This window comes from Rhinolophus ferrumequinum, chromosome 20 (genome assembly GCF_004115265.2).
Source record: "Rhinolophus ferrumequinum isolate MPI-CBG mRhiFer1 chromosome 20, mRhiFer1_v1.p, whole genome shotgun sequence".
NCBI lineage: Eukaryota > Metazoa > Chordata > Mammalia > Chiroptera > Rhinolophidae > Rhinolophus > Rhinolophus ferrumequinum.
The window spans coordinates 26,101,458-26,119,729 of record NC_046303.1 but is presented as its reverse complement, the minus strand read 5'-3'; the positions used below and the strand labels follow the sequence as shown (position 1 = coordinate 26,119,729).

The window sequence follows — 18,272 nt, the reverse complement described above, 5'->3', positions numbered from 1 at the left end:
AACTTGAATCCCATCTCTAAAGGATGGCAAAGGATACACCTGCAGCAGGGTAAAAGACAGTGTTGCTTCTTTAACCAAATCCACACAGGCAAGTTATTAAAATCAACCTGTACACTATGTCTGATCCACTTCACTGATTTATATTCTCCATCACTGATCTCACCAGAGAAATACTACATAGACTTAAGGTTGATTCATTTTAACATTGGCCTAATCAAATTACAGAGGAAAAAAATGAAATGCTGAAGCACCCTTATATATAAACCAGAAAGGATACTTCACTCTTGAAATAAATATCTTTAATTAGCATTACCTAAAGAGCATTTTTCATAGAAAATTTGCAAGAACTGTGCTAGTTCATTTATATAATTAACAATCTTGTAAAATTCATAAATTCACATATGACTGCACCTCTGCAAATACAGTCTTTGATTCTTGGTAGTATTTTATAAACCCAAATAGACTTGGGTTCTTAGATTCCATGAGACAAACAACAGCAAACAAAGGCCAGACTCTTTATCATGGCCGACTCGGTGTAGTCCTCCCACTCTGTCCCTCACACACGAAACACCCGTCTTCGTACCCCAATCATTCCCTGCTTTTTATGTCCAGAACATCCCGCTGCATCTGGACACACATGCCATTTAATTTCTTCACAATGGCTCCTCTTTGCCTGGAATTGTCTCTTTGTCCATTTTGTAAACGGTCTCTTTTTCAAACTTGTGTTTTATGAAATCTTCCCTTCCCTGTTTCCTTCTTGAAGATAATCACCCCTTTCTGTTCTACATATGTATATACTGTGGTGCCCCAAAAATGTATACAAGTGGACACTGTGGTCAACGTTGCTCAAGCAGTAGTTCACCATCATAAGTGTCTGGACACTGATGGTAATCACTTTGAGCACCTCTTATAATTGCAGAAGTCAAATGTGACTTGTGTTCATCTTTTGTTATTGGTATATATTGAGTATTACAATTTTAATAGTTCTTTTCCCTTTCTTAAAATGTGTATGCATTTTTTGGCACCCTCTGTACACATGCTTCTATTTTTGCAGTAAGTTCACTAAACAAGAATTCCTTATTTACATGTCATAGGGAACTTCAGAGAAATTGGTCCACGTGCTATTCATGCTTGCCCCCCAGCACCTACCACAGAGCTTGGCATAAAATAGACACTAAGCATCTGCCAGTTTTACTTAATTGAACCTGATCGACAAAAACTGGTAAAGAAAAAGTTCACCTAATTCTGGCTATGACTAAAGTCCCTGATGTTTTTCAATGTACTAGCTCTGAATGAACTCTATTTTTATAGGAAAAAAATACATTATACATAATGTATTTATTACACATACACAAACATACACATACACACACACAAACAAAACAAAAAATACTTAATCCATTTATTCCACCTGGGTCTCTTACTAGTACTACCTTAATAATATCATAATCAATATAAAATATTCGCAAATGATGTTCCTGGATATGCTGGCAGGCAGATGCTACCAGAAAAAGTTCTTCTTAGAAATTTGTGCAAGCACTGCAGTTTGAGGACATTGTTCAGGGACCAGAGTGGCAAACACAGGAAGACAGTTAGACTGAAAGGATCTTAAAATAAAAGTTGTAAGTTAGTGGGAGACAGTGCAAGGGCTTGTATAATAAGATCTTTTATACGAGCACATTCCTGATGAACATAGGGTTCACATAAACTTTTCTAAACTTTTAACATAAATTTTTGTATAACTAATATTTTACTGAAAAGTATTCATATTTACACATATTTTTATAAGTTATCACTATAAATACCAGATATAAAACACATTCAAGGAGGTATACTAATTTCCATAATACCAGATAAATTATGAAGTCCTGTGTAGTAATTTAGTCATACATGACTGTGCTGTTTGCGTGGGCACGCATGTTATATTTATGCAGCTAGGTACGCATTCATGTATGTGTGTGAGTATACTTGTAACGGTGCATTAAATTATTATTGTGATTCTATCATAAATTTACAAATGCTACATAAACAGGTTGCAATGTGCCTGAAAGAGCCAAATAACTCTCTCTCCTCCAATTTCAGAATCATTTTAGTTTCCTTCAGAAGATTTAGTACCACAAATATCGAGGTGTGTACATAAAGATATTTGTATATATGACATACACATATACAGATCATGTACATGGCATGTTCATGCACATAGATATACAGAGACATTGAAAGAGAGAAAGAGAAAGACAGAGAGAGAGAGAGAGAGAGAGAGAGAGAGAGAGAGAGAGAGAGAGAGAGAGAGAGAGAGAGAGCGCGACTGTCTTTAGGACAGGAAAGAGGATTCTGAGAGAGGAAGGGAGCTTCAGCATTCACTGTAAACTTCCTACACTCTTTCACTCACAGCATCACAGACCATGAAATTCTTGCCAAGAATATTCTTAGGTGTTTCCACACAAAGTCAGTTTGGAATGCACAGTCCCACTTAAAGAGTCACACCTCCAACATTTCCTGCATGGCAGAGACATGCACAATCACAAGTGAAAATAAAATACTGAGGCAGATGTCTCTGGGTTTTAAAACTGTACTTTGAACAACTCTGCAAACGGCAAAGCTGAGGGCTGCAACGATCTGTTGGCTCTGACAGCAGGTAAGAAAGCAGAGCGACGGCAGATGCAGAGAAGCTTAAGATGAGTATTCAGATTCAACTAGGAAGAAGAATCAAAATGAAGAAGGAAATCAGGATGCAGGCAAACCCAGGAGACAACCTGTAGCCCAGTGAGGAGGCATTCGCAGCTCTCACCAGGATCACACCCAGTGAGAAATAACAGGATTGAGCATTGGCGTCGGTCACCATCTCAGTGCTCTACAGGCAGGTTTATACCGAGTTATCTGGCAAGTAACCTGGAGAGTTACATGCTGATATCATCCTTACGGAATGCTTGAGGAATAAGACACAGGGAGATTAGAAATCTTATTCTTAACAAATTGAAAATTTAGGTCAAGATACATGTCTGTCTGGCTCAAAAGTTTGTTCTTAAACATCTCTTATTTATTACACACACATGCAAAGGTTCACAAGTTAATATTTATTTAACTACCGAGCAATCAGTGCTTCTTTAATTTCAAGCTATGGGTTCAATTTTTTGCAACTAATCTCTTTCACTGTCAAGGGGAAGTATCTGAATATAGTGGACCCCTCTGCCCATTACAGTTACACACTCTGGTTTTAGTAGAGAAAACAAAAATAATCGTTAAATAGGCACTATTTGTGTCCTAATGCCATTCTTTAGCAGGCACATCATAGAAAACACTTGCAAACAGATCCATCTACAATACTCAGAATGGCCTGTTACTGCTCCTGCTATTATAATCCAAGGAATAACTTTCTATCCAGAATGTGTGGCAGAATTAGAAATCCCTGCATGGGGAACCAGTTAACAAGTTAAATTATTCCAACTACAAGAGAGCAAGTTAAACTATTCCAACTACATAATCAATGCCTCTGCTTGATATATTTGCTTGGAAAAATTAATTTTCCATCAAGCTCTCTCTATAGTTCTAAGTTAGCTACTTGGGTAGTGTCCTGTATTTCTAACCCAATGCCCACAATGAGTCACTGTTCTACTCCCCCAATTCTGGGGGTGCTCAACACTTTGTGTCCATGGGAATGTCCCTGGGAGCAATCTAAGGAGGAGGGGGTCTTGACAACTCGTTTCCCAGGTCCGCTTAGCAGGGGTTGAGGACAGTGTACCTCCGCTGCTTCCCAGAAGTTCAGGAGGATATTTTACCCTGTTGTTTGTTTGTTTGTTTGTTTGTTTGTTTGTTTGTTTGTCTGCCTGCCCATGGCTTCCTCCATGCAAGGACAAGGAAAAGTGGATATTCAACCACATGATTCATGAAACTGACCAGAGTCAGCTAGAGACAGAGCAGGTAGGTGATACACTTGAAAATCTAACAAGTTTGCGGGCTCAATTTAACTTTTAATGTATCAGACCATTTTCTTCCATTCCAAGGTATCGGTCATTACTCCCAAACCCTCTCCCAAGGTGTTCCCCTCAAGGTGGAACAAATTAGATCACGTTTAGGCCCATCTCCATGTAATTTTTATTCTTTACTTAATTTCCACGTACTTTCTTTCTATAAAACAGTTGCCTTTAGTGTGGGCCATGGCATCAGGTCAACAAGTAGAGCATGTGCAGCACAGGCTGGACTCAAACTCTGAGCTCAGTCACATAGAGCTCCATCAGTTCCTGCGACTCTTATTTACACTATGAAAAGAATGCACATCCCTCACCAAAGAAGACACACAGATGACAAATAAACAGATGAAAAGATACTGCTCAACATTGTATGTCATTAGGGAAAAGCAAATTAAAACAATGACAAGATACAATGATGCACCTATTAAAATAGCTAAAATTCAAAACACCGACAACACTGGGGAGAATGCGTAGCAACAGGAACTCTCATTCATTGCTGGTGGGAATGCAAAATGGCACCGACCACTTTGGAAGACAGGGTGGCGGTTCCTTACAAAACTAAACACATTCTTACCATATAACCCATCAATGGTGCTCTTTGGTATTTACCCAACAAAGTTGAAAACTTATGTGCACACAAAATCATGTTCACATCTTTATTCATAATTTCCAAAACTTGGAAGCAACCAAGATGTCCTTCAACAGGTAAATGGATAAATTGTGCTACATCCATACAATGGTATATCATTCAGTAATTAAAAGAAATGAACTATCAACCCATGAAAAGACATGAAGAAAACTTAAACGCACATTACTAAGTGAGTGAAGCCAATATGAAAAGTGTTTCCCCGAAAATGAGACCTAGCTGGACCAGCAGCTCTAATGTGCCTTTTGGAGCAAAAATTAATATAAGACCTGGTATCATATTATATATTATATTATATTATATTATATTATATTATATTATATTATATTATATTATATTATATTATTATTATAGTAAAACAAGACCGTGTCTTATAGTAAAATAAGACTAGATCTTATATTAATTTTTGTTCCAAAAGACGCATTAGAGCTGATTATCTGGCTAGGTCTTATTTTTGGGGAAACACGGTACTGTATTATTCCAACTACATGACATTCTTGAAAAAGCACAAGTATGGAGACAGAAAAAAGATCAGTGGTTACCATGGATTTAGGGGAAGAGAGGGAGACATGAGGGGATCAACAGGTAAAGCAAAGAGGATTTTTAGGTCAGTGAAACTACTCTATATGATACTTAATGGTGGATACACGTTGTTATATATTTGTCCAAAACCAGAGAATGTGCATTAGAGTGAACCCTAACATAAACTATGGGATTTAATTATTAATAATGTATCAATATTGTCTCATTAATTGTAACTGATGTACCCCACTAATTTGAGCTATTAATAATAGAGAAAAACGAGGGGTATATGGGAACTCTCTACTTTTGAATTAGTTTTCTGTAAAACTAAAACTACTAAAATTAGTAGTTTTAAATAAATAAAATTTTAAAAGGATGAAGATGATTGCTGTTTTCTCTTTTCTCTCCTTGTTTTGTTGCTCTCTTATAATTTCTCACTTCCTCAAGTTTTAGTAGTCATGCTAGCTTCTCCTGAATTTACTGATGTCACTCAGTAAATTCCATGTAGACCATCTCTCTCTCCTTTCTCTGTTGTCTCTTGGGGCTAGAGGCCCCCTGAATATCATCCGATTACATGTGTCATTTGAAAATTATTGTCTATATAAAGAAGCACAGTTGTGCTTTTTCACATCAGACCTTACTTCATTTTTTTCTCATAGTATAACTTTGATACAATATAGAACAAATAAGAACAACACAAGAAAGATAAAGACTTCACATCATTATCTCTGCAAAATATCAATTAGTTCAACAGTTATTCTGGAAGATGAAAGGCGATCCTTGTGGTTAGGTTCAATTATGTACCAGAAGCAATAAATGACTGTTTGGTATCTACAACAGATGACTGTTTTAAGTACTGATATGTTTCCCTAAATCTTTTCCAGTGTGTTTTTAATTGTTATGTCACTTCCTCTAAATGTTACTTTTCTTATTGCTTGGCTACCTGGAATTTAACGTAACTTCCTTTATTGTTCATCTTTTAATGTATTCTAAAGTGTCAAGAGTAAAAAAAGATCTGATGACAGAAATTAGAAAAAAATCTCTACCTTACGACTCATTAACACCTCCTACCCTCTGTGATGTGCGTGTGATAGGAAAGATATATTTTCCGAAATGCTGTTCCTCAGTGCTTCTTTCATCGAGGGCCACTCTAATGTTCCTCTGTATGAACTCCAAGGGAATCTGTTCTATATATTCGCTAGACTGAGAGGTTTCCACTCTTCCCCCTACAGAGAGACTCTGCAGCCCAATGTCACCATTCTAATTTATATCAGAGGTTGAGAGGTTTGATTTTCTCCTAAAAGGATCCACGGCACATTACACTTCTCCCATAACTTAATCACAATGTCAGCATCTGATCCCACCACCATCAAGCCAGTTCTTTATATAAAATTAATACACAGAAAAAAGTCTGGGTATGTGCTGCTCTATAGCGCTCTTAACTTCAGTCCTGATTAGGGCTTTCATCATTTTGCAAACCAGGTAGCTACATACTTACCTTTTGCATAAGGAGTGACGTGAGTTACCAGAGTCATTGAGATATTAAAGCTTCACAGATCCACCTGAGCATTTGACTTTTGATCCAAATAACCAATTAATGAATTTTGAGCACTAACTCTGATATGTATGCTAAAAAAGAAGGGTAGGCAAACAAGACATAAACTGTGGTATTTTTTAAGTTAATTTAAATAATCACCTATGAAGTAAAACGAAACAATGCCTACACCACAAATAATTCTACTGTGAAAGCATTTAATTTGGAAGGAATATGTGATAATGCTATTGCAAGAACGTGGAAATTCAGATTCGTGAGAAATCCCCCGAGACACAACACAAAATGAAGTATAAAAAAATGCTAATTAAATAATTCGTCCTGAATGTATTGCTTAAAATATTTTTTATCATCTTTAGTCCATGCTTTCTACATGTGAGTGACAAAGTAATAAAAACAAAAAAGACAAGCCTATAACAAAAATAACTTCTCAATCTGGACCTGTTTTATTTGTTTTCCATGGTGTCCCTTAGTAGGATAAGACAGAGAAATGCGTTGGATCAGTAAAATTCCCCAAGTTATGTCATTTTTAGGGGATAGAAAGATAAAGAACGGAAAGCAAACTAACATTTTTTGAATGCCCTATGTTAGGAGTATTGTGCTAGATACATGTTATTTACTGTCTGTCAAAATGTGACGAACGCCTCTCACTTCAAAACTTCTGTCACCATTCTAAGGTAAGAAAACAAAGTCAGAGAGTTTAAGTAAGTTGACCCATCAGGAAGAAGTATGATTTGAACCGTGGTTTGTCTGATGCCAAAGCCAATGCATGTTCTGTCCACCCCACAATGCTGTCTCTCTTATTATTTGTCGGAATATCTAGCACTCTAACTTATCAATTTGTAATTTCTGGTTCATTTACAAAAAAAAAAAATGCTTTAGAGAAAGCTAGTGCACATTACTAGACTTGCACCAGGTCATAAAATTAAGTAGTCATTGTATTAAATTAAGTAGTCATTGTATTATGTAACAGAATAATAGCAATAATAAAACGACGATTTACTGAAGTTCTAATATATATCGAGCACTTCACTGGCATAATACATAACATATGCTACTATATTTGATCTTCAGAAATCCCCTATGTAATACATATTGTTTATCCATACTGGAGATGGGGGAAAAAATTCAGGGAGATGAAATAATTTTGTAGGTCACATGGATATATTCCGATCCATGTTGCTCTGGATTAACTGACATGGATGCCCAGAGTCTGTCCACTCTACTCCATCCCTATCCTCCATTCTACATTCCAAATTAAGGCAAACTGTAAGCACAACTGAAGTACAAAACACTCTTAAGATAATGCCACCCTAATGTTAATACTACTGGAATGGCACTGCCCTTTCCTTTGCTATTTAATGAACAAAACTGGGATTGATATTTTTCCATATGCCTTGCAGAATATGGATAACACTTGTTTTTATTTTATGTTGAAGCAAGGGATTATTTTATGCCCAATTTACCGTGTAAAAGGCAGTGATTGTCATTAATAGCATTATTTTGCATTGGATGAGCCTAGGTCAAAAGTATTTAAGTGAGAAATAATTTCCTTGAGACAAACTCACACCTATAAAACACCCTCATCACCTGAACTCTTAACAATGGCTAGTGTGTACCTGTTTCTCGAATTTCAATATAATTACATTATTACAAAAAATAATTCAATTACTTCTTAAGACCATTTTGAACATACATCTCTATGTAAGAAGTTGACAGAAGTTGGAGGTCTTCCATTCTTTCTGTCTGATTCATGTTAAGTCAATCACATTTTGTTCAATGTACTGATACTCTTAATTTTGAATTGCCCGGTGAATATAATTAGCCATAATTATTATTGAAACAATTCCACATTCTAGAATATTAAAAAGTGATAAACTAAAACTTATCGGTAACACTAATTATTCATCCTCCAATAATACAAGTGCTTTACCTCTCTGTGTATGAAATACGTTTTCTAATTATTCACATAAAGACAATTTGAAAGTTACCGTTCTAATGACTGTGACACAAAACTGTTGAAACATTTAACTTTTCTATATTTTAATAAATATTTTCAATATCTTATATTCTTGGGTTTTCTCTGTCAAAAACAACAGTGTAGTGGAGAGACTTACACACTAATTAGTTATTCGACTTTATCGATATTATGCCTTTTCCACTATCTTGATTATTATTCAATCAAGTTTATATTTCTATCACTCTGCTTAAAATGTTCTTTCCCAAAACACTATTAATTATCTTACCAATTCCTCCTTTCACGTGATCTTTTCTGAAATATTTCACAGTCCCTTTCCAGACTTTCAGAATTTTTTAATACTTTTTGCCACCATCCCCTTCATAACTTATCGTCTTCCATTTCGTACCTATTGCCATTTTTCATGGACCTGTTCTGACCACTTTCTCAGGCTCTTCTCCTAGCTTCTCTTCCATATTAGCCCTTTAAATCTCAGTATTCTCTGCGAAGTATCCTGTCCCCATTTTTCAATATTTTTCTTCTTTTAATGATCCCTCCCACCACCATGTCTTAAAATAACACATATTTATAGAGTTCCAATCCTACACCTTCAGTCTTACACTTTCTCTTAAACTACCCACCAATTCATTAAGGTTCCTATTAGATCTACTTATCTGAATGAGTATTGCTACCTCAAGTTCAGTATATCTAAATTAAATTGATATTCTTTTTCCCCAACGCCAAGAAATCTGCTCTTCCTTCTTTCATATCCTCTGTCTCAAGTAACTGTGTACAGACATGATGAAGATCTTAATGGCATTATTTCCTCCTCTCCTTCGCAGACACTGTGTTTCCTCCCTTTAAACCTCAGCTAAAACTTCTGCCACGTGACCCGTCCTCCTTCACTCTCCCTTCACTAAAACTTCTATGGTCCTAGTTATGCTTCCCTTTGCTTCTTAGTCCCTCTCCTTAAGAGGGACCTCCTAGCCTCTTACCTCTCTCCATTCTGGGCAAAAACTATGTCAATCCTCTGCTCAAAGCTTCGAATGGCTCCCACCTGCATACAGGTTACACTCTAACACCTTTACCACGGTTTGAAGGTTTTCTTACAATCTGGTCCCAACTCACCTCATTGACATTAAATCCATTAATTCCCACCAAACATCTTGAACCTGAGCTGCAGTAATGCCAAGATCTGGGAATGTTGTCATGCCTTTCATTTTTATTTTCGCTGTTACCTCTGTTTGGAATGGACTTCTACTCCTCCCTGAGTAAAAATCTAGCTCATCCTTCAAAATCCACATCAACATTAACTCTTCTTTGAAGCCCTCCACAACCTCATTTATCAGTTTTGTTTATGAGTATGGTATGCTGTGTTGTAATTGTTGTGTATTTAGAATATTATTCAATTGTGAATTACTTGAGGGCAGGAATGACAAAATCCTAGGCATCCTCTACAACAGCGACTTCCTGTAAGTCACACAGTGAGTCCTCAGTAACTGTGTTGTGAGTTAACCTAATAAACTTCCATATAATATACATTAACTTTTCATAAAATATACATTATATATTATCTCATAAACCTCATGTATTATGTACATATATATGTTAATACATTATGTGTGTGTGTGTATATATATATATCTATATACGCATAATGTATGTTCATGGTCGATGTACGGTGCATATGTATATAAACTTATGAAGCACTTTCAGGCTGATAAAGCCCTTAGATATCAACTTTTCTTTTTGGTCAGCTCTTCTAATCAATGCATGTTACAAAATAAGAAACCAATAGCCAGATCATTAGATGACTTTGCCAACATTCCATAGCGTGTTAGTGATAAACAGTCTGAGACTTCCTTGTCCCAGCTTCTCATCCATGGTACCATTCACCACATCACTTTAATTCAATGATCTCACCAATTATATGACTCCCTACAATCTGCTGTACCAAGATCAAGCATATCCCACTGGAGTAGACATTCTGGACTGTCTCACCTCATTTTCTCTCTCAATTCCCTCCTTGCTCTTTATTTTCATCAAGTGAGAAACACTTATGATTCTGTCATCCCTATACTTTCATTTACAGTGCATCCCTCCCCTTTAAATATCAGAGATGTCATTATCATCCTCATCATACTAGCTGATATTCGCAATAGGCACGCACCTTTGAAGTTGACAAATTACTTCCTTATAATTCATTCACTTGATCTTCGTAACACTAGAAATAGTCAGAGAAGGTATCACATTTATACACAGTTGAAAAAAGTAGGAGTGAAAAGTTAAATGAATTGCCAACATTCCTATAGCTAGCAAGAGCTGGAACTGGCACTGGAACAAAGGTCTCCATATCCTAGTTCCTGAGAGCTTTCCAGTTTAAACTGCTTATTGGCCTGTGTTCCCATCTTGAAATTGATGTTAACATATGTTGGTACCTCAGATCCTGCACAGTAAATGCTACCTAGACTCTTCTTTTATCTGAATTCTTGCTTGGCTCTTGCTACTTTAATAGTACAAATTTCAAACAGGCAAGTACTATTTTGTGCAGCACTTGCTTACCTGAGAAGCTCTTACCAAGCATCCAAATAATACCATTTAATGATACATTACAGTTTGCTAGTGTTTGCTGTTATGACTGAGCTTTTGAAAAGTAAAACCATGGCTTTAGCTGAATTAGAAATCTTCAACTCTTTGTTTTAAACTGAAATAAATTAATTTGATTTCATCTGCATCCACTAATCAACCAATCTTTAAACCTTGAGTATTAACAAGAATGGCTAACACTAATCAAAATGGCTTTTTAAAAAAAAACAGTGTGTGTGTGTGTGTGTATTTCATACAACATTGTGAGGCAAATTATGTACTTTAGCTTTAAATAAATTTCTGTTCAATTTCCTCACTAATTTGCTGCATAGTTACAATTTCTTTAAAAATTCAGGATATCAATGTACTATTAGAGTCAACTAATCTGTCTCTGCCGCAGAAGGCTACAGATAGCTGAAGCCAGGAAAGAGAGACTCACTCTCTGTAACTTGTTTGCAATCCTTTGACAAATACACACTCTCCCTCCTTTCTACTGAACTCTCTTAATGTTAAGTCATTGCCAAGAAACTTAACTTACGCCTAGCCCTAGGCAATAGCAATAACGTTTCTTACTTTATGCCTATAAACATGTGAAGTTTCAGGTCTGCTGAAGAAGTCTCAGTGTCCTTTAGAGGAGAAAGGAGCTACTTGCTGGAGAGGGGGTAGCGATTCTTCACTTGGCATTGTTTTCCTGCCTGTCTGCTGGCCCACCAGGACCTCTAGTCAGCACTTTTGTCTGGAGGTTCAGAGGAACAATTAGTGGTTGTTTTTACTGGTTGTTTGAAAACAAGCAAAATAATTCTCAAGACACGAAAAGTTTAAAGCTGAACATCCTCACAACTGAGCACTTGAAACATCCCGCAACTCACTAGTTGAGAATTGAGCTTTACCTGGTCTCAGTGAGCTCACCGGGGGCCCCATTTGCCTTTGACTGTCAGAACTGTTCTTGTTTGGCTTGTTTCCACGTGTCCCACATATCGCAAAGCTATAGTCAACACATCTAACTCTATAGCCATCTGTACCACGGCAATGAGCAAAGAGTTTGCCTCAAGACAGAAGAAAAGACCGGGGCTAAACAGTTTGCTTGTTCTTTGCTAGACATATATGTAAGAAACTCGGAGTACGGTGAGACTCCAGAGGTTAAAAACACTGCACTTCATCCTGAAAGTGCAGCGTCGGTTGTCCTCATTAACTGGTGAGCTGCGAGAGAAATGTCATTCCGGTGACTCACGAATGCCGCTTAGTTGTTAGGTTTTGCTTTCCAAATAGCATCGGACATGACCTAATTTGCTTTCCTGGAATCACACTTTTAACCTTAGGATCCCAGCACACCGGGGCATCAAGAAGCCTAGGGGTCTCTCCTGAAGCCCGGCAGTTTCATAATGTGGACCCAGATATGAAGTAGGAATCGGGGGAACTCCGTCCCACTTACCAGTCTTCCACAGATAGAGGGTGGGCGCCTCCGCTGCGCCCGGAGCGGCAGCCCCGCTGAAGCCCGGGCGGAGCAGCTGCAGCAGCAGCAGCAGCAGCAGCGGGAGCAGCTGCACGACGCCCCGGCGCGGGCCCTCCGCTCCTGGGCTCCACAACGCCGAGCGCCTCGCTTGCAGCCCCATGCCGTCTGCAGGCGCTCCAGGGTCCAGCTCCGGAACGAGGTTGGATCTTTCTTCGCCCTCGGACCGTCTTCCCAAGGAGTACAGAAAGCAAAGCTCTTCCCTGCTATTGTTCGTTTCAGATGAAAAGGAGGGAAAGCTCCTTTAACACCAGGGAACAATAGCTTCCGTGGCGGCCGTGGCTGCCGCTGCCACCGCCACTGGTGGGGATGCTGCTGAAGCTGCCATACCGCGCAGAGTGGCAAGTCCTAGTGGCGAGGGAGGCAGCCGTCCACAGGGGGCCCCAGCTGACTGAGCGGGTACTCGAGGTCCAGGAGGCAGCGCAGCCCCCGCCGCCAGCTGGAGAGAGAGGAGAGGGGCGTGAGCCCAAACAAGGGAGAGGAGGCTGGAGGTAGCAAGGGGAGGCGAGGGCGCAAGGGCGAGAAAGCAAATGAACGACGGAGAGAGGGGACACCCAGATGCAACATACCCGCCCAAAGAACTCCCGTGCACATGGTGTGATGAAATGTGTTTGGAAGGATACACCAATAAAAAGAAGCATCACCCGACAAGCTTCAGCATGACAAATAGCAGGCATTGAAATTCATCGTCACCCAAGGAGTCAAATGCTAGATCTAGTGGCATGTTATTCTCAGTGTATATTTACACTAAGCATCCGTGTTTATAATTTATTCTAAGCGATGTCTTCTGAATTAGTTTATGTGGGGAGCAGTATTCATGATCAGATGGATAAAACATAGTAAAACAACAGAGAGGTTTACTTGCTGCCGAAATGCACTTAAATACTTTTTCAAATGTTTTTTTAAAACTAATCTATTCTCAAGCAAAATATGATTAATATTGATCTACTGCGTTAAATCAAAGTTTATTGTCTTTTAATAGCCTTTGAAACAGAATTCGTATTTAATAAATATTCACCATACTACCTAGTTAAATGGATAAAATTTTACAAAAACTAATCAAAAACTTATATTTCAGATACAGAGTAAATAAAAAGTGCTACCCTTTTATCTACTACTCTGTCAAAAATATGCCACCTTTAAGTAGTCACATACTTGTGAGTGAAATTAAAGGAAAAACTGAGTTTCCGTTACTTGACTATCTCCAAATTAATAAGTATTTTACTTAAAAATCCCTGGCACTGATTTCTCTGAACTCTTACTGTAGAAAAACGCCTTTCATAATCAAAGAACCTCATGGGTTTGGGTCTTTTGTTCTTTGTGTTTTCACTTTCTTAAGCCAGTAGTAATAGAGGAATGCGTGTGAAGTCAGATAATGCTTTGCCCTTTCTCTCTTTTTTCTTTCCCCCAATAATGACCTTTTATTAATTCATTTCCTAGTAAAGCTAAAATAATATCAAGGCATTTAGCCAATTAACAATATGGCAAACAGAAAGCCAAAGAAAACTATTCACATCCGGTCAGCAATATTTGGCCAAATAAAATAAAATTTGAAAAGCAGGAAAACTACTCTTTGTGAATTTACTGCATCAACAGAGCCAATCCAAGAGTTTAAAATGAGGAAGCTAGCTAGTGTTTCTGAAAAAGGAAACCTTCCCTAAAGCTCTCTTGGGACGCCGCCTGTCGTTTTGCAGATCATTCCAGACACAGCCCTTCTGCATGCATTAGATTAAAAGCAGGTTTGATCAAATAATTCCCAGGTCCTGCCTGTTTAAGTATTCTGACATCAGAGGAAATTAGCAACGTTGAAGGTTGCAAATTCAGTCTTTGTTTACTTTCCACTCTGTTAGGCCTCTATGAGAATTAAAAACTCACAGAGCCCTAGCTCTGTGAGTCCGTGATTAGGAGACATAAACTAGTGTGGATTACTATTTCTTCACTGGTGAAAAACAGGCAACAATCAAAAGATTATAGGTTGATAAGGGATACAAATGAGCCTGATTTTAACTAATGTATGGCTCCCCAAAGAAGAAATTTGTTTCCACAGTTACATCAAAGAAGCAAATAGGACCTGCTTGGTTGTTTTCTTAGGGAAAACTCTGCAATCCCACTCTACAATGGCAGTGTTTTCCCTCCCTGTTTGCTGTGAGGGCCCTAAACCCTGAAATCCTCTAACTCTGGCACAGGGAGGATTTCAACTAGAAGCACCCTATTAATATCAGCCCATTGTAAGCATTCTTGGGAAGTCCCAAATCAATCCAGTAAATAGAAACTTATTATATCACAGAAGATAGAGAATCTAAGGAGTCAAGTTAGTATAATTTAATGTGTGGGGTAATTACTTAGCCCTTCAAAAAACCATTATATGCGATACTTAATAGCTTAATGTCAAAAGAAAGTTTAAGATTCTAATCTTTATATTTATCCATGGTTGTACAATAATCAACTGGGGAAAAGTTTAAACATTGTAGCTACAACTTCAAGCATTATACATAAGAGCCAGGGATCACTACTAAGTCAAAATTTGCTGCCATTTAAAATACACAACTAGGATAGAATGGTCTGCAGCAGTGTTTGAAAATAGCCTACAATTGGCTTTTTTCTTTCAATTTCAATTGATACAAGGCTTAAGGACCACACATAAACACATACACATGCTCAATCAGTCAGTAGCAAAGACATATCTGGACAAGGTTACAGAAACTATGGTCATATAAACATTTGTCTCCACGACTGCCACATATCTGTTCTATAACAATGTCATTATTGCACTTGAGGACAAAAATGCATGGGTCTCTGAGGAGACAGAAGTGATATATATATTCAGATAAATGTTCCTTTGTGAAAGCTATAGTGTCCTGTTGGATAAATGCTATCAATAAAACTGATAGACAGCAAGAGCTAGAAAGACATGGCATTCTTTGTTTTCTAGAATATGATATAAATAGCACACAAATGTTTAATGACATGATGTCACAATGTAGTCATGAGAAGTCTCAAGGATGCAGATTAAATTGACCATCTGTACAGCCTGCCATGAAGTAAATCGTTCATCATTTTTCATGAAGAGCTGTTCAAGTATTAATGAGCCAGAGCTATAAAAGTTTTCCAAACCAATGGATGAAAAATGCAAAGCGTAGTTTTTAATGTTTAGAAATGAGACAATTCTGAACCTATCACTTCTCCTGTGGTGTACTTTCATCTATCTTTATTATTTTTGCTATCATTGCCAAACTCCAGAGTGAGAGTGTGTATGTATCTACACACGTGTTCTCCTTTATTAGAAAACAAGCATATAAGCATACTTCATAACCTATAAGACATATGGACAATGACTTTCAATGATTACTACCAACATTTAAAATCAATCATCAAAAATGGAATTACTTGGCAGAAAGGGAAACAAGTTTTAATATCATCAGTTTTTTTATAAATAAAAACAATAAGTAAATAAAGAAATATAGAGTGAATCACTGATAGAGTGTTACATACAGAAGTGTCAAAGAACATCCATTGTGAAATAAAAATTCCAAATAATTTTCTCTACAAAAATGGATTTGCCTTATTAAAAACAAACAAACAAGTAAACAAAAAAACACCCAAAGGAATTCTGTGTTGTGCAGCCTCTAGGTGTCATACTTGATCAAGATTTGGGGTAGACAAAATTTCTTTTGGGCTTCTTTCTATTCCCCAATTCTTGCCACACCCACCAAATTATTAAAAGATAAAACAGTTCACATTTTATCTTTTGTAATAAATAGCCTCAAATTTTCTTTTCCAATTCTAACATTCACCTTCTATTTTCCTTTTAATTCTTTTCTTTATAACTGTGTTTTGTTTGTGGGTTGATTAGTTTCCTGGTTTGTAGGTATGAATAACGACAAGAGGACAGATTTTAAGCTTCAAATACTTGTACAGAAAGAAAATTAATCCCATGGTTTCTCCATTTTAGTCAAAACTAAACTTGTGTGGAAACAATAAGGATCTACTCCAAATAGGTGGACCCCTTGTATTTAATATCAGGTGAAAATGTACAATATTTTGGTTTAGATACTTGTAGGGTTTGGGGAATCACTCACTATAAATCTTATGATAAGGATCCCATCCTAGGTGAGATGTGAGGCATGAACAGTCCCTGATACAAAGTAATAATACCCTGTTAAAAAAATTTCACCAGCGGTGACTTGGGAGACTGTTTCTATAGAGGAGAACACCCTGGCAGAAGCAATGCTTTAGACATTTGACAAGTACAGAGATACGTGTATACAAGTGTAACACAACTGAGTAGTTATCACTAGTTAGCAGTGTCCTACAAGTGGATTATAAGAAGGGACAGGCCTTTAACAAACAACTGAAAACTAAATATGAAGGCCAGGAGTCCTTAAAAAGAGGCCCTTGTCTCAAGCAGTGGCGGAGTAATAAAAAGCTAAAGATCACACTGAAAACTTGAGTTGACAACTGCAAAGATGATTGGATGATCAACCGAGGCAGGATTATTACGCTAAGATCAGGGTTCTGGTTTGGAAAACCTAGAAGCTAATGTGTAGGACAAGTTTGTGTGGATGGATGGCCCAAAGTCTTTAGCTCCCCAGACTCTTCTAAGCTTTCAAAGGCTTCAAGGGCACCCCACCTACCCCCTATTAACAGTGGGCATACCTTGTTCCCTGCCAGGCCTGCCCCACCACCTCTCCCAGTTTCCAAGCTGATAACTAGGCCGACGTTGCAACATTAAGTCAGCCCGGAATATGCTAGGCCTGTTAAGAGAATAAAAACAACTACACACCAAAGGAGCTTCAAGACTTAGCAAGGATGTACTAGTAGGAGCCAGTAGAGTATTCATAGGGCTAGATTTGAGAGGCTTGACTAGGTGCCAGGACCTAGACAGGAAAAGAAAGAGTTTATTAACTTGGGGGAACACTCCAGGATATGGAATTTAGCATCGTGCCAAGTACTGAAAGGGATGGTGTGCACTGGTGGTTCCTAGAAATCTGGAGAAACACTGATGGAAACTGAAATTCCTAAATTACCAAGGAGACAGGGAACGAAAGGACATGCTGAAGTAGATACATTATGTAAGGGAAAAAAAGACCCAAGAAAGGATTATGCTCCTCCAAGGGGACATACAGAAAGCACACCAATCACCAAAGCCATCAGGAATGTGTTGGTGAGAGGGACACCAGAATCATTAAGTCTCATGGTAGCTCTTTGCATGTCACCAGTAGGAGAGGTGGTCACACAGTTTTAAGTCTCTGATAGGTTTGTACAAGGTATAAAGTTCTACATTCATTATTTTTCGCATAGATATCCAATTGCTTCAGTGCCCTTTAAAAGACCATGATTGTTTTCTTTGAATTATCTCAGCACTTTTTTTTAATTAAAAATCAAGTGACCATAAATGTAATGGCTTATTTCTGTTCGACTGATACATATGCCTATTTATGCTCATGTCACACTATGTCGATTACTGTAGCTTCTACTAAGTTTTGAAGTCCAATAATGTAAGCCCTCCAACTTTTTTCTTTCTCAAA

The 18,272-nt window shown here is 37.7% G+C and overlaps 1 protein-coding gene across 1 annotated transcript in view; it reads right to left on the bottom strand.

Moving 5' to 3' along the window:
- Positions 1 to 18,272, bottom strand: part of THSD7A (thrombospondin type 1 domain containing 7A) — a 626,307-nt gene that overhangs the window by 337,407 nt on the left and 270,628 nt on the right. Inside the window, exon 3 of the mRNA XM_033088067.1 lies at positions 12,667 to 13,183. Within this exon, the coding sequence (XP_032943958.1) occupies positions 12,667 to 12,847 (181 nt within the window). The 5' untranslated portion in view covers positions 12,848 to 13,183. The remainder of the gene's footprint in view (positions 1 to 12,666; positions 13,184 to 18,272) is intronic.